This window comes from Neoarius graeffei, chromosome 27, assembly GCF_027579695.1.
Source record: "Neoarius graeffei isolate fNeoGra1 chromosome 27, fNeoGra1.pri, whole genome shotgun sequence".
NCBI classification, from domain to species: domain Eukaryota; kingdom Metazoa; phylum Chordata; class Actinopteri; order Siluriformes; family Ariidae; genus Neoarius; species Neoarius graeffei.
Window position 1 is genome coordinate 15,746,604 of NC_083595.1, and position 27,973 is coordinate 15,774,576.

Sequence of the window (27,973 nt, forward strand, 5' to 3'; positions counted from 1 at the left end):
CACCGGCCAAAAACACATCTACGTGGCATGGCGATAAATTAGTTCAAAATGAAGGATCGGAGTTGCAGTGAGCTCTGTATTTTAGTATAGCGGAAGTGGCGATGAGACCGATAGACTTCCTGTTATGACGTTACGGACGTCAACGCCATTCACTGAGACCGCTACCTATATGAATCACTTTAATCATAAAAATTGCTATATTAGATTTATTGTTAATGCTTAAAACTATTCCTGTACCATTCTTGAGGTCTCAAGGCATTTATAAACAAAAGTGAGGCCATGGCTCTGTGTTATATGCTTTAACAGTTGCTACAGTGTTCCTCTGTACCTCTGGTCATTGTGGCCAAACTCAATCTTTCTCTCATCTGACCATAAAACTTTCCTCCAGAAGGCTTTTGTCTATATGGACAGCTGCAAACTTTATTTGAGCTTGAAGGTGGTGATTTATAGAGCAGGGGCAATGTCAATGTCAGGGATGAGAATTTTCCGCTGATCGGCGGATTTCCGACTTTTTCAGACCAAAATGATCGTTTTTGAGATCGATGTAAATCCGTTGAGAAATTTTCGGGGGGGGGTATGATTAACGATCTGTGGTCACCTTATAACGCAGACATCCCAAGTCTCCCAGAACTTCCGGGAGTCTCCTGCATATTGATAGAAGCGAGCAAGAGCGTGCGCGCGCAACATTAAGGTCTGCATCACGCATCTTAGAATGTGCGCGCGCGAGGGAGACTGTGTGCAGTGGTGCCAGATATTGCTGACGGTTTACATCCCAAAATATGTTCAAAACCCGCCAAAATGCACTTAAAACCACCCAATGTGGCAACACTGCCTGTGTGCCTGTTCATGTAGCACATGCCAGACAAAGAGCATCCTGATTGGGTTACTCAGCAAAATAAGCCAATCAGCTTTCAGTGTGGGCGGGCTTTTATCCCTTTTCTCGAGGACCGAAGCTTTCAGTTGAGTCAGTGCAGCCTACAGGACCGGCATAGCAGAGAGAGGGCGCGCGCCCCAAAAAACGAAAGTACAAAACCCACTTCAGCTCAGATTACACAAAAGAATCTCCCTGTCTAATAAGGGTAGAAAATAATGACAGTTTCGCGCGATGTACTGTTTTCAGCAGTGATTTCAGCATTGCCCATGGTGGCTTAAATGATTGTAAAGGACATGTTGAGGTGAGGAGTGTCATTTCATGTGCATTATATTTAGGCAGAGGTGTCAAGTAACGAAGTACAAATACTTCGTTACTTTACTTAAGTAGAAATTTTGGTACTTTCTACTTTACTGGAGTAATAATTTTTCAACCTACTTTTTATCTCTACTCGTTACATTTTCAAGCATTTTCTTTTACTTCGTTACGTTTATAATAGTCTCGTTACTTGCATTTCATTGCGCCAGTCTTTATATTACTTATATTACTTTGTCCACCTAATAAACTGCCACTCAGGGCGCTCCAAGCACACAGCAATCAGAGCTCTGACTTCGACACCGTTAGTAAATTGCGGGCTCTCGTTCGTTTGTCAGGAGTGGAATCCCCCCCCCCCCCCCCCCCCCCCGAACCATATGCGGCATTCTCTTTTCTGAGTCAGGTTAAGTTTACAAACGCAGTTATGGTATCTTGGTGGGTGTTCGTGAGTAAAGTGACAGGTCTTAGCTTAGTAAACGTTATATTAGCTTGTAGTGTGTCGGCATTCCAGCGGCCGCCCTTTCTCTCCTCGCCTGTGTTCAGCCTCGCATTGCTGGAACACAAACATTCTGTTGACTTCTCTCGGTGAGCCAGTAACTAGTAGGGATGAGAAAGTGTTTTTCTTGCATTTTAACTGGAACCTGCTGCCTCTACTGCACGTCCCATATGAAAAAGAAAAAAACTGCAATTTTACAGTAGTGTTAGTGTAGTATTCATTCATTCATTCATTCATTCATAGCATTCAAATACTGTATTACTGCCGTTTAGACAGTGCTCCATGAAACACATTTTAATGGGTCAGGAGAATGTACTGTATGTGGACTTCTAGGCTGCGCCTTTGTCCTTAATAGCATTTTTTCCTCTTTCATTACTTCTACTTTTGTACTTTAAAGTAGTTTAGAAATCAGTATACTTTTTACTTTTACTTGAGTAAAAAGCTTCAGTTGATACTTTTACTTCATGAAAAGTATTTCTAAACCACAGTATCTATACTTCTGCTTGAGTAATAAATGGTAATACTTTTGACACCTCTGTATTTAGGTCTACAACAGGCTGTCATGAAAAGACCAAACTTATTGAAGATTTCCGTAAAGTAACAATGTATGAATATACATCATATATATCAAATACACGTCATATATAAGTGTGTATCTTTTTTATAAATGAGGTTAGCTTGTCTAATGTAGCATGCTGGGGAGAATCATAGTATCATATCTATATTTCTGATAAAATTTTAGGTATGATACCGTGTATAACTCTCCTACTTATTGCTCATTTCATGGGGGGGAATTGCTGGGATGTGCCACGCGGGAGCATCTGCCCACATTTTTTTAGGCAGAGATGAAATTATAGTTTAAACAAAAATTTCCAATTTGTAATGCCCATTGTACATGCCTGTTCTTTAACTCAAAATCACCATCTCGATCTTCAAATTGACCGTATGGTATATGCATTACATTACACAACATCCTGTCCAGATAAAACCTAGTTAGTACACACAACAGTTGAAAGGGAAGTGATGAGTGATGTTGAATGTTGCCTGCTTAATATGCAAGACCTCCTGCTACCATGATATCAGAAGAAAGCTTCAGAGAATTATATGACAGAACTTTTTTCTGGTTTGCACTTCATTGTAAAGGATTAGAGTATTCAAAGACATGAATAGCAAAAATACAGAAATATAATACTGTAGAGCTCATTTATATTAAAAGGTGCATTGATTTTTTGAAATCATCAAATGTGAATTGATTAAAAACAAGTCTCTTTTACCATATTAATCATTTTCACCTGGTAGTCCACCAAGAAGGGGAATTTATTTCCAAATACATTGCAACTTTTTGCTGATAAAATTAATGGTTTTGGGGTAAAAAAATAAAATAAAAGATAGCCAAAAATCATTAGCCCCTGGAACCCCTGGGCCATGGGCCCCGCCCTGGTTTTTTCAGACTTTTTTTTAAATATTTTTCATTCTCATCCCTGCAATGTAAAACTCACTTGATTGAGTGACTCTGGTGTTCCGGCAGCTTCCAGTTCATGGCAGGTCTGTGCCTTGGTGGTTCCTGGGTTGTTCCTGATTATTTAAACCGATTTCCTCTCAGCTGAAGGAGACAGTTTGGATCTTCTTCCAGCAAAGTGGCTTGGCAAAATGGCGACACCTCCAAATAACTTGTATACAGTTGTTTGAACTGATGATTTTGGAATGTGCAGTCATTTAGAAATGGCTCCAAGAGACATTCCTGGGTGTGTACATCTGTGGTCCTCTTTCTCAGATCTGCACTGAGCTCTCTGGACTTTCCCATTGAACTGTGTCTTGGTCAATCCAGTGAGTTCTGTCAAACAAACCTTTGCTTATGTTGGCACAGATGTCCTTGGCAAGTCGAGACATTTTGGAACTTTCAATGCTAATGAATTAATAGCATGTGTATGTAAATATTTGACACTGTGATTTTCAGAACACCCAAAATAAATTCAAAATCTCTCTCTCCAGTACCAGTCAAATGTTTGGGCCCATCTTCTTAATTCAATGGGTTTTTTTTTTTCTTTATTTCTATTAATTAAGACACTTCATATCTTAAAATACTGGACTGTCATTTTTCTTTACTTAGTTGAACAGTTCTTGACATGAAATATGTGAAACATTTTGTTTTTTGAACACTTTACAATATAATTCCATATATTTTCCATATATTATTTGATAGTTTTAATGTATTCAGTATTGTTTTACAATGTAGAAAATGGTCAAAATGCAGAAAACACCTATGAACGAGTAGGGGTGTACAGACTTTTGACTGGCACTGGATATAAAATGTGTGCATTTTACATGAAGAAAAAAAAAATTTCAAGCCCAATCAGGGATGCTTGTAGAAGTGCCACAGATAGGTTTAACTAGCTTGATGGTATATGCAGTATTTAAAAATCTCGTGTGTGCGCACACACCTACAGGGTAGTTTCTTGGATAGATACAGAACTGACAAATATGTATAAACAAATATTTTACAGCTTCCAAGGATATTTGTTCGTCATTTAGAAATGTGCAGGTCAGGTTTGGCCCACACTGGTATTAAGCCATGAAGCAGCATAGAAGCAAGGAAAAGAAAAAAAAAAAAAACACCAAAGTGCTCTGCAAGGATTCTAGTGCACATTTAATGAGACCAACCGTATGTCCTTGTAATAGATATGAGACAGTTTGAATGAGGCAAATGAATGACGTACTCACATGCACACAGAGAGTGACCTCAGAAGACTCAGTTATTTTTCAGAGTGAGCCTCAGGCATGCTAATTCATTATTCACACTCATGACCCCCATAGAGAGATTTTAATATTCATATAATCCAAATGTGTAGGGACTCTACTGAGAATGTATTCTGTTTTGCTGACTAGGTTGGACTGCTTTTATCTACACACTCTCAGGAATTGTGCATACTGGTAAGTACAAACTTCCTGTGACATTTAAATTTGTGTGTGGACACAAAAAAGCTTTTGTGTAAAATCCATAATATACAGTGTGTGCCCTTTTTTTTTTTTTTTTCTTTTCACAATTCCGGTATCAGGGTTTTCTTGTCTTCCCTGCAAGTTGGAGTATATCTTGATTTCCACTTTCCTACCCGATCTTGGACGTGACACGGACCCATGAGGTCGGCTCTGTGATCTCATTCCAATGGCAACAGTGCACACCCCTTGGCCTGAGGAACAGTTACTATAATGTTTTTTGAAGTGTTGATTCATTGAGTTGGTTTTGATGATTTCCAGGTTGCAGGCAGATTTTCAACAAAGTCATTAGTTGTTTTCCAACCTGCTTAGTTTGTGGAGACTTGTGTGAAAACAACGCCTCTCTTGAGCTCAGGGCCAGCATCTGTATCAAGTCTATATATTGCATAATTAATGTACATTTACTAGTTTCTTATTCTCTGTTAAATGTTTTCCATTAGTCTTGCTATAACTCAGTTCGAGTAATACTTCAACAATATAGACAATTTTATTATAATCTTCATTGTCAGACTTTATCAAAGAGCTGGTATACAGGAATTGTTGCAGTACCTGTATAACTTTCCTGTATAAGTCAGTGAGATGAATCTGGCTGAGATGTTTTCTGAGCTCTCTGTTTTGTCTACAGGGAGAACATGTTTATACGTCTTTTAGCAGCTCAAAAAAAAAAATCAGTCTTGCAGAAGAAACGTTTTGCTTGGATTATTGACAAACACAGGAAGTCTTCCAGTTAAATGTTATCTGATGACTATGAGCAAATCTCATAGGTTATCATCAATGGACATAAAAGACTTGTAGATTTGGTCCTTTGAGTATACATTGTTGACTGTATAATTTGATATAATTGTGAGCAGATGAGGTGGAACAGGGAAAAATAAAACCTGACATTTAAGTTCTTTCATAAAACCACCACATTACCATTCAGTGTAAACAAGTTGGGCAGCTGTGTTTGATAAAGACATCTACCATAATCATTCGGCATCTAAAAAAAAAAAAAAAAAGAGCAAAAGCATGAATCAAAGAAAGGGCTGGACACTCTAAAAGTGTTTTTTCCTGCCCAAACATTCTTCTAATCCAGTGTGTTATATGGAAGACCCATTTCTGAAGGAATTGTTGGTCATCAGTGCCAGTTATTGATAAGTTATGCAGTACAAAATAATTTGTTTAAATGCATGGTTTCAGTGTTTTATGTCCATTTATTAGGGCCAGAAGACGATCAGAAGAAAGTCGAACCTCACCACACTGTGGTTTTTGAGGATGGTGACTGTATCAAAGTGGAAAATAAGGTACAACAGAAATAACAATAGTATTTTCCTTAGTGTTCTCTACATTGTAGTTCACATTGCTTACAGGTGATGGAATGACATTTTACAACTGGTTTATGTTTCTAGACAGTTGAGGAGGCATGCTTTGTCCTGATTGCTGGAGAACCTGTTAAGGAACCGGTGGTGCAGTATGGTACGGTCTTTGCAGTTAAAGCAACAATCAGCCATTAGTGTACAGCCATGGATTTGTCATAGAATAGAATCACAGATTCAACTGAATCCATTAATTATAAAAATGCCATTTCTGTTGACTTTGCAGTCCAGGATATTTGGAATTTTAGTGTGGCTTTCCAGTAGTTTTCACCATCACGCAAACAACATGCATTGTAGCGATGCAATACATCTTTTTTTTTTTTTTTTTCCCTCTACCATTTATATTGTCACATGCATTCTAATGTCATGCTCAACCCATGTTTTAATTCAGCAATCACATTGTGACACTGCCATGCCATAGGTTTGACTCGGCAATCAGGCCTGGTCCCTTTTTTTTTTTTGGAAATGACGTGATTCCATTTAAAAGGAAGATGGCCCGTGCTGTAAAGTGTCTGTCTTCTACTATGATTCAGTACTAAACATTCTTAAGTGTCTCCTAGATTAAAAGTAAGTATACTACACCAGTTAACCATTGAAAACTAAGGATTCATGTGATAGTGGTGCTTGAAAGTTTGTGAACCCTTTAGGATTTTCTATATTTCTGAATAAATATGACCTCAAACATCATCAGATTTTCGCACAAGTCCTAAAAGTAGATAAAGAGAACCCAGTTAAACAAATGAGACAAAAATATTATACTGGGTCATTTATTTATTTATTGAGGAAAATGATCCAATATTCCACATCTGTGAGTGGCAAAAGTATGTGAACCTCTACAATGAGCAGTTAATTTGAAGGTGAAATTTGAGTCCGATGTTTTCAATAAATGGGATGATGATCAGGTGTGAGTGGGCAGCCTGTTTTATTTAAAGAACAGGAATCTATCAAAGTCTGATCTTCACAACAAGTGTTTTGTGGAAGTGTATCATGGCACAAACAAAGGAGATTTCTGAGGACCTCAGAAAAAGCGTTGTTGATGCTCATCAGGCTGGAAAAGGTTACAAAACCATCTCTAAAGAATTTGGACTCCACCAACCCACAGTCAGACAGATTATGTACAAATGGAGGAAATTCAAGACCATTGTTACCCTCCCCAGGAGTGGTTGACCAACAAAGATCACTCCGAGAGCAAGGCGTGTAATAGTCGGCGAGGTCACAAAGGATCCCACGATAACTTCTAAGCAACTGAAGGCCTTTCTCACATTGGCTAATGTTAATGTTCATGAGTCCACCACCAGGAGAACACTGAACAACAATGGTGTGCATGGCAGGGTTGCAAGGAGAAAGCCACTGCTCTCCAAAAAGAACATTGCTGCTCATCTGCAGTTTGCTAAAGATCACGTGAACAAGCCAGAAGGCTATTGGAAAAATGTTTTGTGGATGGATGAGACCAAAATAGAACTATTTTGTTTAAATGAGAAGTGTTATGTTTGGAGAAAGGAAAACACTGCATTCCAGCATAAGAACCTTATCCCATCTGTGAAACATGGTGGTGGTAGTATCATGGTTTGGGCCTGTTTTGCTGCATTTGGGCCAGGACAGCGTGCTATCATTGATGGAACAATGAATTCTGAATTATACCACTGAATTCTAAAGGAAAATGTCAGGACATCTGTCCATGAACTGAATCTCAAGAGAAGGTGGGTCATGCAGCAAGACAATGACCCTAAGCACACAAATCGTTCTACCAAAGAATGGTTAAAGAAGAATAAAGCTAATGTTTTGGAATGGCCAAGTCAAAGTCCTGACCTTAATCCAGTCGAAATGTTGTGGAAGGACCTGAAGCGAGCAGTTCATGTGAGGAAACCCACCAACATCCCAGAGTTGAAGCTGTTCTGTACGGAGGAATGGGCTAAAATTCCTCCAAGCCAGTGTGCAGGACTGATCAACAGTTACCGGAAACATTTAGTTGCAGTTATTGCTGCACAAGGGGGTCACACCAGATACTGAAAGCAAAGGTTCACATACTTTTGCCACTCACAGATATGTAATATTGGATCATTTTCCTCAGTAAATAAATGACCAAGTATAATATTTTTCTCTCATTTGTTTAACTGGGTTCTCTTTATCTATTTTTAGGACTTGTGTGAAAATCTGATGATGTTTTAGGTCATATTTATGCAGAAATATAGAAAATTCTAAAGGGTTCACAAACTTTCAAGCACCACTGTACTTGAAGTTGATGCACGTGCTCTTGTGCATTTCTTTCTTTTTTTCTTTGACTTAACCTGCATACATCAACAAGTTTGGTAATGTTTTACTGCCTGGCACCCATTGTAGCCGCGGGGTCTTAAAGTCTTAAATTTAATATTCCAAAATTAAGGCCTTAAAAAGTCTTAAATTGCTTTGCCCAAGTCTTAATTTTTTAAACAAAGGTCTTAAATTTACTCATACTATCAGGGCTTTCCACTAAGGCTCATACTAGCCGGCCATGACAAATAAGTAGCCAGCCGGGGGGTGGGAGTAAACACAAAACTAGAGCCGACAACTCCCCTGTGTGAAATGGTGAGAGTGATACAGGGTGCGTATCGCAGGCTATGAGGCTCCGATGCTCTGAGCCTGTGTGTGTTTGAGAGAGAGAGCAGCCCCTTCCCTCTCTGCTCCCTGAGTGCAGCTCGTCGCCTTGGTAACGGTGCTCAGGTGCAGGGAAGAGACACAATATGACAAGCAAAGAGCACTTTTTCTCAGAGTTCCCTCTCCTCGAACAATGCTGATTTACACGGAAACGAAAGGAGCTATTCACAAAATTCTTTCACATTGAGCGCTACAAGGTTCTCATGAACACTTTGATGTAATCTTTTTTGTTTCTAGTGTAAAAATGTGGACAATAGAGCGAGTTGAAAACAAGTGACTTTTCTGATTTTGCAGTAAAAGCGCTGCCAGGTTTATAATGGGAGTCTATGGGGCAGAGTGCCCCTTACTTTCAGGCTTCTCATTCAAAAACTGTAAATCCTATCGCTCAGGTAGACACATTGTGTGAATCAGGACAAGTGTGACTCCTACTTTTGAGAAAATGATGTCTGTAGAGTGAAATTTGTGGCTGAAAACGCAGTTTAAATGAGAAAGTTTGAGCTACTTTTTCAAGCTCTCTACACTCTAACTTAACGAGCTCCGCTGAAGTGTAACACCATAGACACCCATTATAAAGTCTGAATTTCTCCAGAGTTGATCGGGAGTAAACACAAACTCCTGTGCACGCAGTTCCCAGGATTAAATGTATTTTCCACAGACCATTTATTTATTCACTTTACTCAAATACAAAGTAAAATGGCAGTAAATATTCTTTCTTTTCTTGCGTATTGCATCATGAGGCATTCCTGGCTTGTAAATCTCTTATTTTCGGTGCATGACACATTCATGCAACCGAGCATGCTATGAATTAACAACGACAACGGTCTGCAGTGGTGGCTACACAAACACTCAGCGAGCATTTCTCCATTTGTGTATGAAAATACACTCCAACGACTCAGTTTGGTTTCATTTACAACCAACGGTGTCTTTTGATGCCAGCACGTAATTGAACGAGAGAAGACTGGTTTACCGGAGACAAAATAAGCGTTATCTCTGCTTCTGTTCCCTCCGACACACTACTGCCTCCGCCGAGTGCGTGCACGCACACCGCATGTCGGGGCTGCGGATGAGTTACTCTTCTTTGATCAATGAAGTCAGCGGGGAATTTGTGGTTATTATCGGTACAAACAGCGCGAATCAGTTTGACATTATTGTCAGTCCGTTAGATAAACATTTAATTTTATTAAAATCGAAAATTTAATATTTAGAGCCTGTGGGCTACAAAAATAAGTCATTAAAGTAGCCGGCGAGACTTAATTGTGTAGTCGGCTGTTTGGCCGGCAGCCGGCGCTTGTGGAAAGCCCTGTACTATTCTACAATGTGAAAACGTGGGTTTTGCGTAACATCAATGAATTTCTTGGAGTATGTGCAAAGAAAGAAACAATATTGATACATTTTCGCGCCGGCGCAGTTGTTGGAGTCCGTGGTGGAGAGGAGACTCCGCGAATCGCAGCATGGGGAAGTGTCGTTTTAATCAGCAGTGGCTTTCAGATGAAAGATATCGTGATTGGGTGAGGGAGGTTCCTGGAAGCGACGTTGAAGCAAGATGCTGTGTTTGTCGAAAGACCTTCAAGTTGTCCACTATAGGTCATTTCGCTTTAGAGTCTCACATGAAGAGCTCAAAGCACATTGCATCTGCCTGCCACCGCCACCAGCCCATCGCTCAGTTCTGCACGGTTCAATCTCCGAATGCACCTGGAGTTGGCACTAGCACCACTGTCGAACGTCAGCAGCATCAGCCAAGCCAGACATCATCGGCAAGGCTAGCAACAACACAAGGGCCGAGCAGTGGCATGATGGGTGTCGGTGGAACCCCGACACTTCGGGCAGAGGTGCTCTGGATTTTAAAAACAATTACGGAACACCACTCGTACAGCTCGAATGAGAGCATAAGCGAACTCTTTAAGGCTATGTTCCCAGACTCGGAAGTCGCTACAACATTCTCCTGTGGAAAAAACGTCTTACATAACAAAATTCGGTTTTGCTTGTCTTGAATGTGAAGATTTGACAAGCAATGCACATAATGACTTAAGTATATAACTTTTATAATAAAAGTATTTTTACTTGAAACATGTCATTATTGGGAATTTGATCTGGTGTTCTACAACCACATAATGGGTGCGATGTAGGTCTTAATTATCATTTAAGTGGTCTTAAAGTCTTAAATTTATGGTGGTCAAACCTGGGGAAACCCTGGGCACCCTGGCTTATTATTCGATAAGAGAGAAGTGTTACAACATACACGCAGGCATTGTACAACTAAGCAGTAGAAAAAGGCAACAAAATGTTTTTAGCTAATAATATTAGAATGCAGTCATAGATGACTAAAATACTAAGACCACAACAGAGAGTTTAAGCCTTCAGGAATAGAGAATCCTATTAAAGAAAGAGAAATCTACATGGCTCATTAACGATTACGGTTTTGAAATGGAGTAGTTAAAGATTTGCTTGTGTCAGGAAATAATTTTAATAAATCTGTGAGAAGTGTGTAATAGCTTGGACATCTGTTCTTGATAGTGAACCTGGCTGCCCCTGTATTGATCAGGAATTAAACTTATTTAATGTACAGTCTCTGGATGACTGATTTTTGTACAATTATAAAGGATTAACAGCTAAATACCATGGGCGCAGATAGAGGGTGGGACGGGTGGGATTTGTCCCACCCAGATTTAAATTCACCTCGTTCGGTCCCCCCTACTTATAGGGAGGAAAAAACGTCTATGCTGTCTTTCTTTGCATAAGGCAAACCTCACGGAGAAATCAAAAGACTAATTACCATTCGGTTTATTGAGGTGCACAGCAGTACATACATAGTTGCAACAACTCGCATAAAACAAAACAAAGACTGATATTCAGTTGGTTGAGCTGCGCAGACTGCACAGGTTGCGAGCTCGAGCTTGGTTGCTATGGTTACCCACAACAAGTTTGACAGGCATATCGGGGACAGCTCCTAGTTCAGGACCCCAACACGGCATGATGAAGGGTGCCAAACCGAAAAGGCAGAAAACGATTGCATCGTTTTTTCAAAAAACGACTGTAAGTAAACTGTGCCTTACTTTATCATATCACCTTGCAATTTTTTGATAGTCTAAGTAATGTCAAAGTTCAAAGTAATGTCGTAGTGAGTAATGTCGTAGGGGGTGGGGTTGGGGTTGGTTTGCTGGCAGCTTTGTCCCCCCCAGTTCAAAAAACGTATCTGTGCCCCTGCTAAGTACATGATCATGTCAAGGTTAAGACTGAATATTTTGTCCAAGTATGAGCCCATAAACTGAAGGAACTATCCAAAAAGAAGAAAAAAAATTCTATTTGATTCAACAAGTTGAACAGTAAACGCCGTTAAATTAATAGTGCTTTTCCTCATTGTTGTATTTCAAATCCAGTGTGCTGGTGTTGAGCAAAAGCTGGCCCTTTTATAGACAAATGTATAATATCCTGGATCTGTGTCTCCCCACTACAGGCCCATTTGTCATGAACTCTGAGGAGGAGATTGAGCAAACCATTACGGACTACAGAACCTGCACAAATGGATTTGAGAGAGCAAAACACTGGCAATCAAAAATAGGTGGATCAGTGTAAATGTTTGTGGAAATAAATGTTTTATTTTTATTTTTTTACATGCTACTGTAAAACTTTATAAGCTGCATTTATTTACTTTGGTGATTTGGTGTTTTACAGTGAAAATTATTCCTTCTGTTTGCTGATTGCAATCCTGAATTCATTTTTTAATTGTAATATCAGATCATAGATAATGACTTCTATTAAAGGGCTTAGAGTGAAAGCATCAACACTCGTAGCTCCACTTACAAACCATTAAAGAGTACTGAAACAACCTCCGATTGTCGTCTCGTATTTCAAATTCCTTTTCAGGACTGCTTTAGAATGATGTTACAGAAATACATGCACACACTATGTGAAGAAGCGAGTCAGCCTTGCTCTGCCTCTTATTGCCTAGCCTTGCTGTGTTAGATTAGGATGGGATACAGGCTTCAGCCTCTCGTCTCTCTTTCACCCCATCCCCTCCCTCTCTCTGCTCACCCTGCCTGGTGGTCTGGTTCATATTTAAAACCACATGTTGCTGTAAGTGTGCATGAGGAGTGAATGAGGAACTTTGCGCTCCAGCCGCTTGAATGGGGCGGGACGGATATGCCAGCCTGCGTTTCTGCCACCAGCATGCACATGGCTGTAGACTGGAAGATCTGAGCTCCATACTGGATTGTTCTAGCTCCTGCACATGCATACAGGCATGAGTATTCACTCACTGTGCAACAGTGATATCTGTAGAATGCCAGGGGTGCCATCTCCGAACACCCATGCCGTATCCAGGCTGCATTCCTATTGAATCATTGAAGCAAAAGAGGGACAGAAGGGATTTCTTCTCCGACAGACAGAGATTCAAAGCGCTCCCAGATGCGTGTGGCTTGTTTTTGTACTTCAGCTTTTTTTAAGAGAGGAAACTCCATTTGACTCTTGAGGTGTCTGCACACTCTGTGACAACTCTCCCTTTCTGAATAGTGGACCCATCTGACTTGTCTATGTGTACAACAGAGTAAGAGTGACCTTGAGTGTGTGTGGGTGGGTGGGTGGCCTTGGAAAACTCCTTAAGGAACATTCCGTGTTCCTTTAATGTTTAAGAAGACTGGCTGTCCATAGTAAGCGGTTGGTAGATTGGACCTCAGAGACCAGGAGATGTACAGCATGCGGACTTTGCTTTCCATTTGGCTTCATGTGCTGCTGCTTGCGTACGTCAGATTACTGCTGCTAACAACAGATGTCCTGGCTTCAATCAGAGTGAGTAATGTTTATAATTCTTACTCTTGCTTCCAGCCAACTATTACCATAGCACTTGAATTCATTCATGTGTATACTAATAATGGCTTATAAAATCACCTATTCATATTGAGTGGGTCTTTTATTAGAAATGTGTTTCATTAGTAATGATCCTCATAGATTTATAATCAGTATATTAGTGATTTGAGTTCAAAATTAAAAGTTGTGTGTCCATGTGCGCATATATTATTCATTTATTTATTTAACTAGTGTATGGTAGGGGCAGAAATAATGTATGAAAATTGAATGTCTCTGTGAAAATGTCATAACTTGCACATTAACACTATTAGAACCCTGAATATATAATTCATTTATTTATGTTGATTGGATCGAAAAGAACTTCTGGCTAGTTAATAGATAATATAGAGGCAACACAATTTCTGCTTATCCTGCAATGCTGTACCTCAGTGGATAATAGAAAATAAAATGTCTAATGTGCCAACATGGTACCAGACAAGATGTTCTAGGATTCTGCTGAAAGCTCAGAGCTTCATCATTGAGTCTTTTAGAGTTGCCTTTATGCTTATTGATATAACTAAAGAGATCGTTTATTTCCCATTAACTAGTTTACCTTTATAAGTGCAGTAGACTTGATGCATTTTAAACTCTGATTGTATATACAGTGTCTTGCAAAAGTATTCATCTCCCTTGGTGTTTGTCTTGTTTTGTCGCATTATAAGCTGGAATTAAAATGGATTTTGGCCAGATAAGCACCATTTTGATTTACACAACATGCCTACCACTTTAAATGTGAAAATTGTTTTCTTGTGACACAAACAATAATTAAGATATATAAAAAAAAAACAAAGCTGGAGTGTGCATAGGTATTCCCCCCCCCCCCCCCCCCAAAAAAAAAAAAAAAAAAAAAGTAAATAGTTTGTAGAACTATCATTTGCTGCAATTACAGCTGCAAGTCTCTTGGGGGTATGTCTCTATTAGCTTAGCACATCTAGCCACTGGGATTTTTGCCCATTCCTCAAGACAAAACTGCTCCAACTCCTTCAAGTTAGATGGATTGTGTTGGTGTACAGCAAGCTTCCAAGTTATGACACAGATTCTCAATTAGATTGAGGTCTGGGCTTGGACTAGGCCATTCCAAGACATTTAAATGTTTCCCTTTAAACCACTCCAGTGTAGCTTTAGCAGTATGTTTCGGGTCATTGTCCTGCTGGAACGTGAACCTTGAATGAACCCTTTGTCACTAGTCACAAGTACCAGCGAAATTGGCCATCAACCCGTCCTTACATATACACATACGTACAATTGACAGAGGGGGAGTAGACAGGACAGGAAGACAGGGATGAAAAGAAAAAAATACAGAGTAACATGAGGAGAACCTTCGTCCCAGTCTCAAACCACTGGCTGACTCAAACAGGTTTTCCTCCAGAATTGCTCTGTATTTAGTGCCATCCATCTTTCCTTCAGTCCTGACCAGCTTTCCTGTCCCTGCAGATGAAAAATATCCCCACAGCATGATGCTGCCACCACCATGCTTCACTGTAGAAATGGTGTTCTCAGGGTGTTGGGTTTGTTCCACACATGGTGTTTCCCATGATGGCCAAAAAGATAAGTTTTAGTCTCATTTAACCAGAGAATCTTCTTCCATGTGTTTGGGGAGTCTGCCTTATCAGAATCAGAAACAATTTTATTGCCAGGTATGTGGAGACACATGAGGAATTTGACTCCGGTTATGCTGTTGAGCAAACTCCAAATGTGTTCAGTGTTATCTTTGGTGTCTTTGTTGCATCTCTGATTAATGCCTTCTTCCTTGCCTGGTCTGTGAGTTTTGGTGGGCGGCCTTCTCTTGTCAGGTTTGAAGTGGTGCCATATTCTTTCCATTTTGCTATAATAGATTTAATGGTGCTCCCTGGGATATTCAAAGTTTGGAATATTTTTTTTTTGTAACCCAACCCTGATCTATACTTCTCCACAACTTTGTTTCTGACATGTTTGGAGTTCTCCTTGGTTTTCATGTTGCTTGCTTAGTAGTGTTGCAGAGTCAGGGTCCTTCCAGAACATGTTGATTTTATACAGACATCATGTAACACTGATTGCACACAGGTGGGTTTTAATCAACTAATTATGTGACTTATGAGTTAATTATTTGGACCATTATTTGGATTTAGGGGTTTCATACGAAAGGGGGTGAATACCCATGCAGATTTTTTTTCATCTTGTTTATTGTTTGTGTCACAATAAAACAACAACTTGCACCTTTAAAGTGGTAGGCATGTTGTGTAAATCAAATGGTGATAACCCCCCAAAAAATCCATTTTAATTCCAGCTTGTAATGCGACAAAACAGCACAAACACGAAAGGGGATGAATACTTTTGCAAGACACCTGTATAATAGCCTAATCATAGTAAACAGTGCCTATGTTCTACTGTTTCATATTTGTCAGTATAATTCATTGCTACTCAAGAGGAGGGTGGAGAGAATTCATTCATTTCAGCCACATGTGGTCTGTAGGGGCTCGGAGTCTGCTCAGATTCACGTTTCAAATCTCTCAATTTATGTAGGCTATACCGGTAGATTCTAATGACTTTGTGCACATAGTAATCAAATATACCATGCACTGAGGGGCTCCGGTTGAAATTGTGGATTCTGTGAGGTGACTGGCACAGTACTATTTTTTTGAGGGGCACAGCCCTGAAGAAAAATGGTACTATGCCAGTCACCTCAGAGAATCCATAATTTCAACTAGAGCCTCTTGGTGCAAAGAATATTTGATTTTATATATCTCATCAAAAAATTCTAAACTAAGCGTTAAGATTTAATCTTTGCATAAACTCACTGGAGGCAGCTGTGTTTGTTGTTTACGTCAGAGCAACCTTAGACCTACACATATGCAGTGTACCATGCTATCGCCTGCCTTGCTAGGCATGATTATGATACATCAATCTACACACACAGAAATGCTCACGGCGCCACAGCTGTGACTCAAGTCTGCTGTATAGCTTGAAATTGTGATGTCAGTTCATGGCATATTCAGGATGTACCATGACTGACTCGCACCATATCCATTTTTTTATTTTATTTTATTTTTACATCACGTGATGGTGGAACTATTTTATGTCACATGAGCCATCCTTGGCCAATCTCTGCATGGGAATTTTTTTAATGAGGAATATAATAGAATATAAATGGCCTAATTAAGTATCTAATGCTAATAATTGTGTTAAGACATCAAGTAAATAAAATACTATATTTTAGTAATATTTCTATGACCCTGTCATAGGACCTTAGTTCCAGTGGATTTGGTTGTGGAAAGCTCTGACATTTCGCAAATTTGGAACAAAATGGAATAATTTCCTCACTTGGGACTGCAGGGATGGCGCTAGGCTTTTTCGTCCTGTGTCCAGGGACCCACATGACTGTCCAAATTGAGGTCCCTGGCATTGTGTGTGTGTGTGTGTGTGTGTGTGTGTGTGTATACCTTTTTTTTTTTTTTTTTCTTCTTTGCTGACAATCCACAGACTTAAAGGTTTTTCGGTCAGTCTTTGTGATTGGTAAACCTGGAGGACTTTATCGTCCAGTCTTCCTGTTTAACTGCAGCTCGCCGTTTTTCTTGTCTTTCTGGGTTCACCAGGAATCGGTGAAAAGTTAAACCAGGCTTATCTCTACACCTGTAATTACATCTAAAAGCACTACAGGTATCTGGCATTGTTGTTTTAGATGTAACTTCTACAAGTTTATCTGTAGATGTTTAATGATTTTGGCTCACTCACACTTGTGCCGGTCATTGTCAAACACAAAGCTCGCCAGGCAACATGGCCGCGTCAACAAATCCACAGTTGTAATGACGTCATATGAAAGTCCTCTATACACGTAATCTGATAGATCTGCCAAGGCAATTGGGAAAAATTATTCACGTAGGAGCCCTGCATCCGATGATGCATTAAAATTCTGAATATGCATTTTTCTGCATAAAAATGCACGATTTCTGTGTTACCACGATCCCTGGGACTTGTACAAATTCCTCACGTGACTCTTCCATAGCTGTGGCAGATTAGAATTTCCATGATTGAGCTTAATCCACTCTGAGTATGTTGATAAGGTACATTCATAGTACAGTGCCTTGAAAAAGTATTCATACCCCTTGAACTTTTTCACATTTTTCCACCTTACAACCACGAACTTAAAAGTTTTTTTTATTGAGATTTTATGTGATAGACCAACACAGAGTAGCACATAATTGTGAAGTGAAATGAAAATGATAAATGGTCTTCAAATTTTAAACAAATAAAAATCTGAAAAATGTGGTGTGCATTAGTATTCAGCCCCCCTGCGTCAATACTTTGTAGCGCCACCTTTTGCTGCAATTACAGCTGCAAGTCTTTTGTGGTATGTCTCTACCAGCTTTGCATATCTAGACACTGAAAATTTTGCCCATTCTTCTTTGCAAAATAGCTCAAGCTCAGCCAGATTGGATGGAGAGCGTTTGTGAACAGCAATTTTCAAGTCTTGCCACAGATGCTTAATGGGATTTAGGTCTGGACTTTGACTGGGCCATTATAACACATGAATATTCTTTGATCTAAACCATTCCATTGTAGCTCTGGCTGTATGTTTAGGGCCATTGTCTTGTGGGAAGGTGAATCTCCTTCCCAGTCTCAAGTCTTTTGCAGCCTCCAACAGGTTTTCTTCCAGGATTGCCCTGTATTTAGCTCCATCCATCTTCCCATCAACTCTGACCAGCTTCCCTGTCCCTGCTGAAGAAAAGCATCCCCATAGCATGATGCTGCCACCACCATGTTTCACGGTGGGGATGGTGTGTGCAGGGTGATGAGCAGTGTTAGTTTTCCGCCACACATGGCGCTTTGCATTTAGGCCAAAAAGTTCAACTTTGGTCTCATCTGACCAAAGCACCTTCTTCCACGTTTGCTGTGTCCCCTACATGGCTTCTGGCAAACTGCAAACGGGACTTCTTATGCCTGTCTTTCAACAATGGCTTTCTTCTTGCCACTCTTCCAAAAAGGCCAGATTTGTGGAGTGTACGACATAGTTGTTCTGTGCACTGATTCTCCCACCTGAGCTGTGGATTTCTGCAGCTTCTCCAGAGTGATCATGGGCCTCTTGGCTGCTTCTCTGACCAGTGCTCTCCTTGCTCGCTCTGTCAGTTTAGGTGGACGGCCATGTCTTGGTAGGTTCGCAGTTGTGCCATACTTTTTCCATTTTTGAATGATGGATTGAACAGTGCTTCTTGAGATGTTCAGAGCTTGGGATATTTTTTTTTTATAACCTAACCCTGCTCTAAACTTCTCCAGAACTTTATCCCTAACCTGTCTGGTGAGTTCTTTGGTCTTCATGATGCTGTTTGTTCTTCAGTGTTCTCTAACAAACCCACTGAGGCCTTCACAGAACAAGTGTATTTATGCTGAGGGTAAATTACACACAGTAGGACTCTATTAACTAATTAGATGACTTCTGAAGGCAATTGATTGCACTGGATTGTATTTAGAGGTATCAGAGTACAGGGGGCTGAATACTAATGTACACCACATTTTTCAGATTTTTATTTGTTTAAAATTTTGAAGACCATTTTATCATTTTCGTTTCACTTCACAATTATGTGCTACTCTGTGTCAGTCTATTACATAAAATCTCAATAAAAAAACTTTTAAGTTTGTGGTTGTAAGGTGGAAAAATGTGAAAAAGTTCAAGGGGGATGAATACATTTTCAAGGCACTGTAAATGTCAAAAAGATGTCTCATTAATGGAGCACTGAAAAACAGAATTATGATGGGTGTGGGAGATGAGCATTGATCACAACTGGAGCATAAATTTAGTGAGGTCTAAATTTTCAGACCATCAATGGCAGTTGCTGTGGAGTATGCCACTTTGAAGCCAGACTGGTTAGGATCTTGGAGGTAATTTTAGGCAAGATGGTGAGACATGCTGAAGTCATAGATATCCAGAGTGGGTTTCTTCAGTGTGGAACTAATTCTTGCTGTCTTGAATGCGGTGGGTATATGACCAGATGTTATTGAGTCATTAATAATAAAGGAAATGAAGTGACTGTCTCATGAGATGGTCTGGAACATAATGGAAGGGATGGGATCCAATGGGCAGGTGGTGGGATTACCAGACAGGATAATTATCATGATCTTTCTTGCTGAAAGATGAGGAGAAGCCTGAATGTGTAGTGTAGGAATAGGGGTAGGACTAAAGGACTGTCAGATTTGCCAGGAGGAGGCAGGTTGTTAATGAAAAGATGTTGAAGAGCTTGCAAGGATCATGTGCTGAGGCTTCCAGATTTCCTTTGTAGAAGGAGGTCTTAGCACTTCTCGCATGAGAATTGTACGAGAGAGAGATCAGTATCAATTTGTAATTTCTTCCACTTTTTTTCAGCTGCTCTTAAATCTGTCTGATTGCTGCACAAAATGTTTGACAGTCAAGGAGCAGGGTGAGAAGACTTCCTAGATTTAGAATATCTATTTTGAGCCTCAGACATGCTCTCAGGATGTCTATGGGCATCTCATCCCTGTCTATAGTCCCAGTTTAGGTGCAGGGAGCAGTTATCACTACAGTAGGTAGACAGCATTTGCTCTTTATCAAATCCAATGTCAAATAAAAGCAAGCAGCACCTAATCAATCGAGCAACTCCTCAATGCGAGACATTGGGTACGTGTCGAATTTAGACACCGTTTTGACTTTTCTTTAGTCCACACAGAACCGGACTGACCCAGCCATCTTTTCAACCAGGACCACTGGGCTGCTCCAGTCACTGTCAGACTCCTCAATTATGCCTATTTTGAGCATGGCCTTGAGTTCATCCTGAACCACCTTATTTTTGTGTTCAGGTAAGCAGTATGGGTGGCTACGCACCACCACCCCTGGGGGCGTTTTAATGCAGTGTTCTATGAGGTGAGTGCAGCCAGGGAGTGACAAGAACATGTTGGAAAATTCCTTTTGCAACTTGGCAACCTTCATGAGTTGAGCTGGTGAGGGGTGGTCTCCACAGGGGACTGGAGCAGTTTGAGTTATTAATTTTGTTTTTACCTCTGGCCCCAGCTCCATCTTCTTTGGAACTACTGACGCCAATGCCATGGGGATCTCCTTATTCCAATATTTTATCAGGTTGAGGTGGTATATTTGTAGCTCCCCGCCCCTGTCCATTTGCTTCACCTCATAGTTGATAGCCCCGATTTGCCATGTGACTTTGAAGGTCCCTTGCCACTTGGCGACTAATTTGGAGCTCAAAGTAGGCAATAACAAATCAAATCAAGTTTATTTGTATAGCGCTTTTAACAATAAACATTGTCGCAAAGCAGCTTTACAGAATTTGAACGACTTAAAACATGAGCTAATTTTATCCCTAATCTATCCCCAATGAGCAAGCCTGTGGCGACGGTGGCAAGGAAAAACTCCCTCAGACAACATGAGGAAGAAACCTCGAGAGGAACCAGACTCAAAAGGGAACCCATCCTCATTTGGGCAACAACAGACAGCCTGACTATAATATTAACAGTTTTAACAGGTATAACCCTCAACTGTCCTCATGGGGCCGTCCTTCACAGAAGCGGTGCGATAAAACTCCGACCAGACACAGGGCACCAGGATGGATCAAGCAGGTCCGAGGGGCAGAAGAGGCCAGCATCTCAATCTCAGGATCAACATGTAACTCAGAGGGACAGATGGGGGGGGGGGGAGAGAGAGAAAGAAAACACATTGTTAGGTATGCCCTAAAAATGACAAGTATTAAATCTGTGTGGTAGGCTCGCAGAGACGAGAGTCTTTACAAAACAAGAGTCCTTTATTTCCTGGCGTGAACTCTCTAAGGCGTCAAGTTTATTTGTATCACACTTTTAACAATAAAAGCAGCTTTTACAGAATTTGAGCGACTTAAAACATGAGCTAATTTTATCCCTAATCTATCCCCAATGAGCAAGCCTGTGGCGTGCGCCCCTGTTGTACAGCCTAGCTTGATGATTATGTGCCTGCCGTAAATTCTCCTGGGTAAAGTGCATGAGTGTGTGGACCTTTGCACACAGGTCAAGAATGTATTGAATTTTGTTTTTACTAGTTGAAGGTCCCTCCTCCCACTTTTCCCACAGCACGTCCAAAATGCCGTGAGACTTGCGCCCACATAACAAATTGGGAAAATCCCGTTGAAGCTTGTGGAATCACTCATACTGCAAATAACAGGGGCTCGAGCCATTTATCCCAATTACGTGCAGCTTCGCTCACAAACTTCTGAATTAAATTTTTAAGTGTCTGACTGAATCGTTCTACCAAGCCACCTGTTTGTGGGTGATTTTAGATGCTGCTGCATATCAACTTAATCCCCAATAACCCATACAGTTCACGGAGTGTGCATGACATAAACATAGTTGCTTGGTCAGTCAGGATTTCTTTGGGAATCCTGACTCAGGAGATGACCCGGAAGAGTGCCTCAGCAATACTGTATGCTGATATATTGCAGAGGGGCACCGCTTCAGGATATCACGTTGCATCGTTCACCAGGACTAAAATAAAGTGATATCCTCATGCTGACCGATCTAATAGCCTGACAAGATCCATGCCAGTTCTCTCGAAGGGGTTCTTGATTAGAGAGAGAGGGCGCAAAGGTGCTTTTGGGGTGGCTGCTGGATTTACTAGTTGGCATTTGTGGTATGCCGCACACCACTGATGGACATCCCCGGCCAATAGAACCGGGCCATTATTTAGGCTAGTGTTTTATCCTGTCTTAAATGCCCGGCCATTGGATTAAAGTGAGCTGCATGAAATATGAGTTCCCTACAGCTCTTTGGGATTAACAACTGGGTTATCTGTGTTCTGTGTCACTCAGTACAGCCTATCTTTAAAAATAGTGAAGCACAGGAAGGAGGGTGTCATATTTGTCTAGAGGGGTTGACCATTGATTACTCTCACTTGGTTAAATACATGACACAGTCTCATCTCATATCTGTTCTAACAGGAAATCCTCAAGGGAATCCCCGAGACAGGGAGGAGGGGTGAGCTGCTCCCCACTCCTCGTATCGCCCTGATGTGGTACTGACATAGATGACTCTGAGACAGCTTCCCCAGTCAATGCCGCACCGTGATTCCCCCCCCCCCCCCCCGTGACCGTGATGTATTACCGTAGGACCTGCCCACTACTACATGCTCCATTAAGCCTTTAAACCTTGGTCAATCAGTTCCCAGAATCAGTGGATGGGTGAGAGACACGTGGGTTAACCGGCTCATTTACACTGCTTTTTCCCCCAAAATAAAATGTGGACGTAGACTAATGGATATTTGTGCACACACAACCTTCACCACTTGTGCTCTCCCCACCTTGCACCAGGCTTTGGTGGATTGAGGTCTGATTACAGCCGGAAACCACCAGCGCATGATGCATATGTCCTTGCACACTCACTGGTATACAGTGCACTGTGGCCTGATTGAGGGTGGTCTCTGACGTGTTGGGGATCCAGACCACAGCTCCCACCTCCATCGTAGAGCACTGGCCCTGGCGATGCCCAGGCTCCCCGCAGCACCAGCATACTGGCCCAGGCTTCACCTCCACACCTGTGATATGGGAGTCACTCACCTGGGGGGGACAAGACACAGACACAGAAGGGGAAGATGGAGGGGGATACCACAGGTGCGGCGGGCTGGCTGGGGGGAGCCGGCCCCTGCCTCCATGGTGGGGGAACGGGGCAGGAACAGGAAGTGGAGAGAGGAAAGGAGAAGAGGCAGAATGTCTGCCTGCTGCCGGAACCACCACCAAATGGCCCTCAGCCAACTCAATGGCTTGATCCAGCGATGCTGGGAGGTGGCACTGAACCCACTCCACTATTCCTTCCAGAAGCCGGGTGATGAACTGTTCCAATGTCACCAGGCCAATGATCCCCTCTGCGTTGCAGTCCTCTGCCCTCAGTCACAACCGTCAGGCATCTCATTGCCGTTGGCTGAACGTGAACAGCTAGCTGACTTCCTCCAACCTCAGTGTGGGGAAGTGTTGGCGATGTTGCTCTGGAGAGCGGCCGACATGCTGCAGGATGGCTCGTTAGCAGTGACCAGCCGACTGTTGGTGGGAAGTTATTGTGCGGCGAGCTGCGCCTCCCCAGTCAGCAGCAGTAGCACAGTGTGTTGCTCGACCGGCCACCCCCACACTTTGGCTGCTTGCTCAAAGAGGGCAATGGATGCCTCTGGATCATCGTGCCACCCCATCTTTGTTAGTGTGACGTGGGGTGGGTCCACTGCGGTGGCGGTTGAGGATCCCATTGACACAAGCAGATACCGGAATGCTTGGTGATCTTCCTACTGGGCTAGCATCAAGGCTTCAAATCGTTGCTCCTGCTCCTTCTGGAGGGTGATCAGCACTTGGTGCTGGCTCTGTTGGGCGGCAGCAAGAGCATGCATCCGGTCTTTTAGTGGGAGGACCCCATGGGGTGGTTCCCTGCAGTATCCTGGGTTTCAGCACTGCTGTAGAGAATCCCTGATGTGGGTGGCACACTGAAGTGTGGTGGGTGGCACACTGAAGTGCGGCAGGTGGGGAATGATGTTAATGCAAACTTTAGTTTCTGTTTTTCACTTGCTTTTCAGCTTTACTCATCTCGTTCACTCATTTTTCTCTCACTCACTCGCTCACACACGCGCGCACACGCTCTGGTCAGGAGAGATCCTCTCTCATCGCTCTCTCCCTCCTTTTCTACCTTCCATCCTCACTGCAAACAGACACTTACTTCCAGGTCGTATGGTTTTAATGCTTCCAAGTGTACTAAACAAATGTGTGTGGAACTAAGTTGTGAAGTTAGCTTTGTAATCAGATAGATAGATAGATAGATGGATGGATGGATGGATGGTGGTATGCAAATGTTTGGGCACCCCTAGTCAAAATTGCTGTTGCTGTGAACAGTTAAGCAAGTTGAAGATGAAATGATCTCCAAAAGGCATAAAGTTAAATATGACTCATTCCCTATATATTTTAAGCAAAAACAAATTTTTTTCATCTTTTACATTTTCAAAATGACAAAAAGGAAAAGGGCCCAAAGCAAAAGTTTGGGCACCCTGCATGGTTAGTACCTAGTAACACACCCTTTGGCAAGTATCACAGCTCGTAAGCACTTTCTGTAGCCAGCTAATAATCTTTCAGTTCTTGCCTGGGGGATTTTCACACATTCATCCTTGCAAAAGGCTTCCAGTTCTACAAGTTTCTTGGGTTGTCTTGCATGCACTGCTCTTTTGAGATCTATCCACAGATTTTCAATGACGTTTAGGTCAGGGGACTGTGAGGGCCATGGCAAAACCTGCAGCTTGTGCGTCTTGAGGTATTCCACTGTAGATTTTGAGGTGTGTTTTGGATCATCGTCTTATTGTAGGACCCATCCTCTTTTTAACTTCAACTTTTTTACAGTTGGTGTAATGTTTGCTTCTAGAATTTGCTGGTATTTATTCAAATCCATGCTTCCCTCGACCAATGAAATGTGCCCTGTGCCGCTGGCTGCAACACAACCCCAAAGCATGATCGATCCACACCCATGCTTCAGAGTTGGAGAGGTGTTCTTTTCCTGGAATTTGGCACCCTTTTTTTCTCCAAACATACCTTTGCACATTGTGGCCAAAAAGTTCTATTTTGATTTCATCAGTCCACAGGACTTGTTTCCAAAATGCATCAGGCTTATTTAGATGTTCATTTGCAAACTTCAGACGCTGAATTTTGTGGTTATGAATGAATGAACCCTTTATTATCACTAGTCACAAGTATCAGCGAAATTGACCATCAACCTGTCCTTGCATACACACACACAAGGGGAAGTAACGGACAGGAAGACAGGGATGAAAAGAAAAAAGAGAGTAACATGAGGAGAGGGGAGGAGAAAAAAAAGCAACCCCCACACTATGCTCCTGTGAGGAGTACAGTGTGGGAACATTAAAAAAAACTCAGCACATAAGCACAAAATAACACAAATACACTTAACAACATTGAAAACTTGGGACTTGAGGGGGGGCCATCGGGGGGGTAGAGGTAACCCAGCGCAAGCAAGCAGCCATCCGTTCCTGCAGCCATGATGGCGCTAGTCACGCACCCGCTTGTCACACTGGGGGTGAAGCAGCGACCGCGGGAAGAGGGGGAGGAATACGAGAGAGTCTAACACCAGTGACCTCCAGGGGGAATTGTTTTCCCAGCAACAGCCTTGGCCAAGGCCAGTGCTGTCTAAGGGAGCCGAAAGCAGATAAGATTGGGCTTGTTTGGGTCAAGCAGACGCATTCCTTTACACGACTACTCTGATTGTCCATACTGGCCTCTCGAATCCATTTTCCTCTGCAAAGCCAAAAGCTTTCTCCATGACGTTATCCATGTTGTGGTTCAAGTTCTGAATAGCCACAGTCTGAGTGCCGACAGCTCTGCCAACCACTTCAATCATGTCGGGCAGCTTTATGGGGCTTTGAACAGCTGTCACCGTTTTCTGATTTCCTCGATAAACCAGGGCAATGCCTAATCCAATCAGCAAAAGCCCTGAAATAATGGTTCCGAATAGGTAGATGTCTTCAATGTCCTCCACAGAAAGAACCGCCAGGCACACGACCCGCCACCGCTCCCACACATCCATCGTGTAGCCAGCTGCGAACGTTCCGGCAGGACAGGCTGGTTCCCCCGAACCCAGGCTTCTCGTCGAGAAGATTGTCAATTGTGTGAAAAGACCAGTTTATCAATTCCATGGTTTTTAGTTTGGAGAACAGTGCGGAGAGAGTCTCTCAAAAGTATAGACACGAGACAGCAGAAGCAGGAAAGATAAGGGAAGGGAGAGACAGAGAATGCGACCGCCTTCCGTGAGAGCACGGAGAAGGAAAAAGGCAAGGATGCAGGAAAGGTTTTTCTTCTGATGACTCTCCCATGAAGGTCATATTTGTTCAGGTGTCGCTGCATAGTAGAACAGTGCACCACCACTCCAGGGTCTGCTAAATCTTTCTGAAGATCTTTTGCAGTCAAACAGGGTTTTTTGTTTGCCTTTCTAGCAATCCAATGAGCAGTTCTTTCAGAAAGTTTTCTTCATCTTCCAGATCTCACCTTGATCTCCACTGTTTCTGTTAACTGCCATTTCTTAATAACATTAAAATCTGAGGAAACAGCTACCTGAAAACACTTTGCTACATTCTTGTAGCCTTCTCCTGCTTTGTGAGTATCAATTATTTTATTATTCAGAATGCGAGGGAGTTGCTTAGAGGAGCCCATGGCTGTTGATTTTAGGGACAAGTTTGAGGAGTCAGAGAATTTATACAGCTTTGAAATCTGCATCATCTGACCTTTCCTAATGAAGAATTTGAACAAGCCACAGCTCAATAAACTAATTAAGGTCTGGAACCTTGGTAAAAGTTACCTGAGAACTCAAATATATTGGGGTGCCCAAACTTTCACATGGTGTTACTTTTCTTTTTTTCACTCTCCAATTGTACAAAACAAAAATAATACACAAATCTTGCAGAAAATGCTGAAATGTTATCTTTACCTTTTTGTCTTTTTGGTGATCAGTTCATCTTCTGCTCACTTAACTATTCACAGTAACAGACATTTTCAGTAAGGGTGCCCAAACTTTTGCATGCCACTGTAGATATAGATAGATGCCATATTTTTTGGTATCTATGCTCTCTGCGAGTGGTATGTGTGTAATACTTGTGCCTTTGACTCTTAGCAGAAATGTTTTCAACACACCCATATGATAATGCCAGGTCTCCACCTAAATTTAATTACAGGGATAACCCCCTTTTCTTTTTTTCTTGTTTGTTCATTTTGTATTTCTTTCTTTATCTATTTCTTTCTCTTTTCCTGCTCTTCTGTTCCTCCCATTCCCTCAAAACTCAGCTGCTTCACCCATAACTTTCCCATTTTACAGACGCATGACAGGTTTCTGTGCTTGCTGTTCTTGTCCAAGTCAGATCCACCCAGCATGCAATAAACACAATGGACGCCAGGCAATTCTTGCTATTTGCTTTGAAGCTGTTTAATTTGCAGGATATGGTGTTGCCTGATGATGGAGGGAGGGCTTGGCCTGCTTGTTTTGGTCAGGTTGTGTTGGTGGTGTCCGACTCGGTAGAGGTCTCGTTGATTTTGGACAGAGCTAATGGTACTCTCAGAGGTTTGGTTTTGGCAGTCATTATGCTAGGGTTTGTTTCTGACATGCCACTAGGTCACTCACATGTTAAGACTTAATTGGAAGTAAAGTGTGTCTTTGGGGTGAAGTTTATTCTTGTTGTTAACCATTTTGATTCTAACCTTGGTATTTACTTCTCCTTTAGTAAGTTACATCTGTAACCTTTTTTAAAATTATTATTGTTATTTTTTTGTCATGGCAATTTATGGTTGCTATGTTTCTGACCACATGATCTGCAGGCAGCCCACCCACCCTTCCCCTAACTTTACTCTGTGCATCGTGGATTAAACATGAGTCTGGGGTCAGACTTTGTCAATTATACCTTATTTATAGGTTTTCGTTCAAGATCCCAGATGACCACAGCACTACTCCCACATGCTTTATTCAGTTTCAAAAGGCTTT

At 41.7% G+C, this 27,973-nt stretch overlaps 2 protein-coding genes across 5 annotated transcripts in view; both read left to right on the forward strand.

Moving 5' to 3' along the window:
* Positions 1 to 12,491, forward strand: part of pir (pirin) — a 47,520-nt gene extending 35,029 nt beyond the window's left edge. For both annotated transcript variants that reach the window (XM_060911268.1, XM_060911269.1), the window contains 4 exons: positions 4,569 to 4,613; positions 5,877 to 5,959; positions 6,065 to 6,131; positions 12,120 to 12,491. In XM_060911268.1, the coding sequence (XP_060767251.1) occupies positions 4,569 to 4,613; positions 5,877 to 5,959; positions 6,065 to 6,131; positions 12,120 to 12,238 (314 nt within the window). In that variant the 3' untranslated portion in view covers positions 12,239 to 12,491. The remainder of the gene's footprint in view (positions 1 to 4,568; positions 4,614 to 5,876; positions 5,960 to 6,064; positions 6,132 to 12,119) is intronic.
* A 729-nt stretch (positions 12,492 to 13,220) lies between these two features.
* Positions 13,221 to 27,973, forward strand: part of vegfd (vascular endothelial growth factor D) — an 80,687-nt gene continuing 65,934 nt past the window's right edge. The window contains exon 1 of one of the 3 annotated variants that reach the window (XM_060911090.1): positions 13,221 to 13,450. In XM_060911090.1, the coding sequence (XP_060767073.1) occupies positions 13,349 to 13,450 (102 nt within the window). In that variant the 5' untranslated portion in view covers positions 13,221 to 13,348. The remainder of the gene's footprint in view (positions 13,451 to 27,973) is intronic. The other 2 variants (XM_060911088.1, XM_060911089.1) reach the window with 2 other exon arrangements.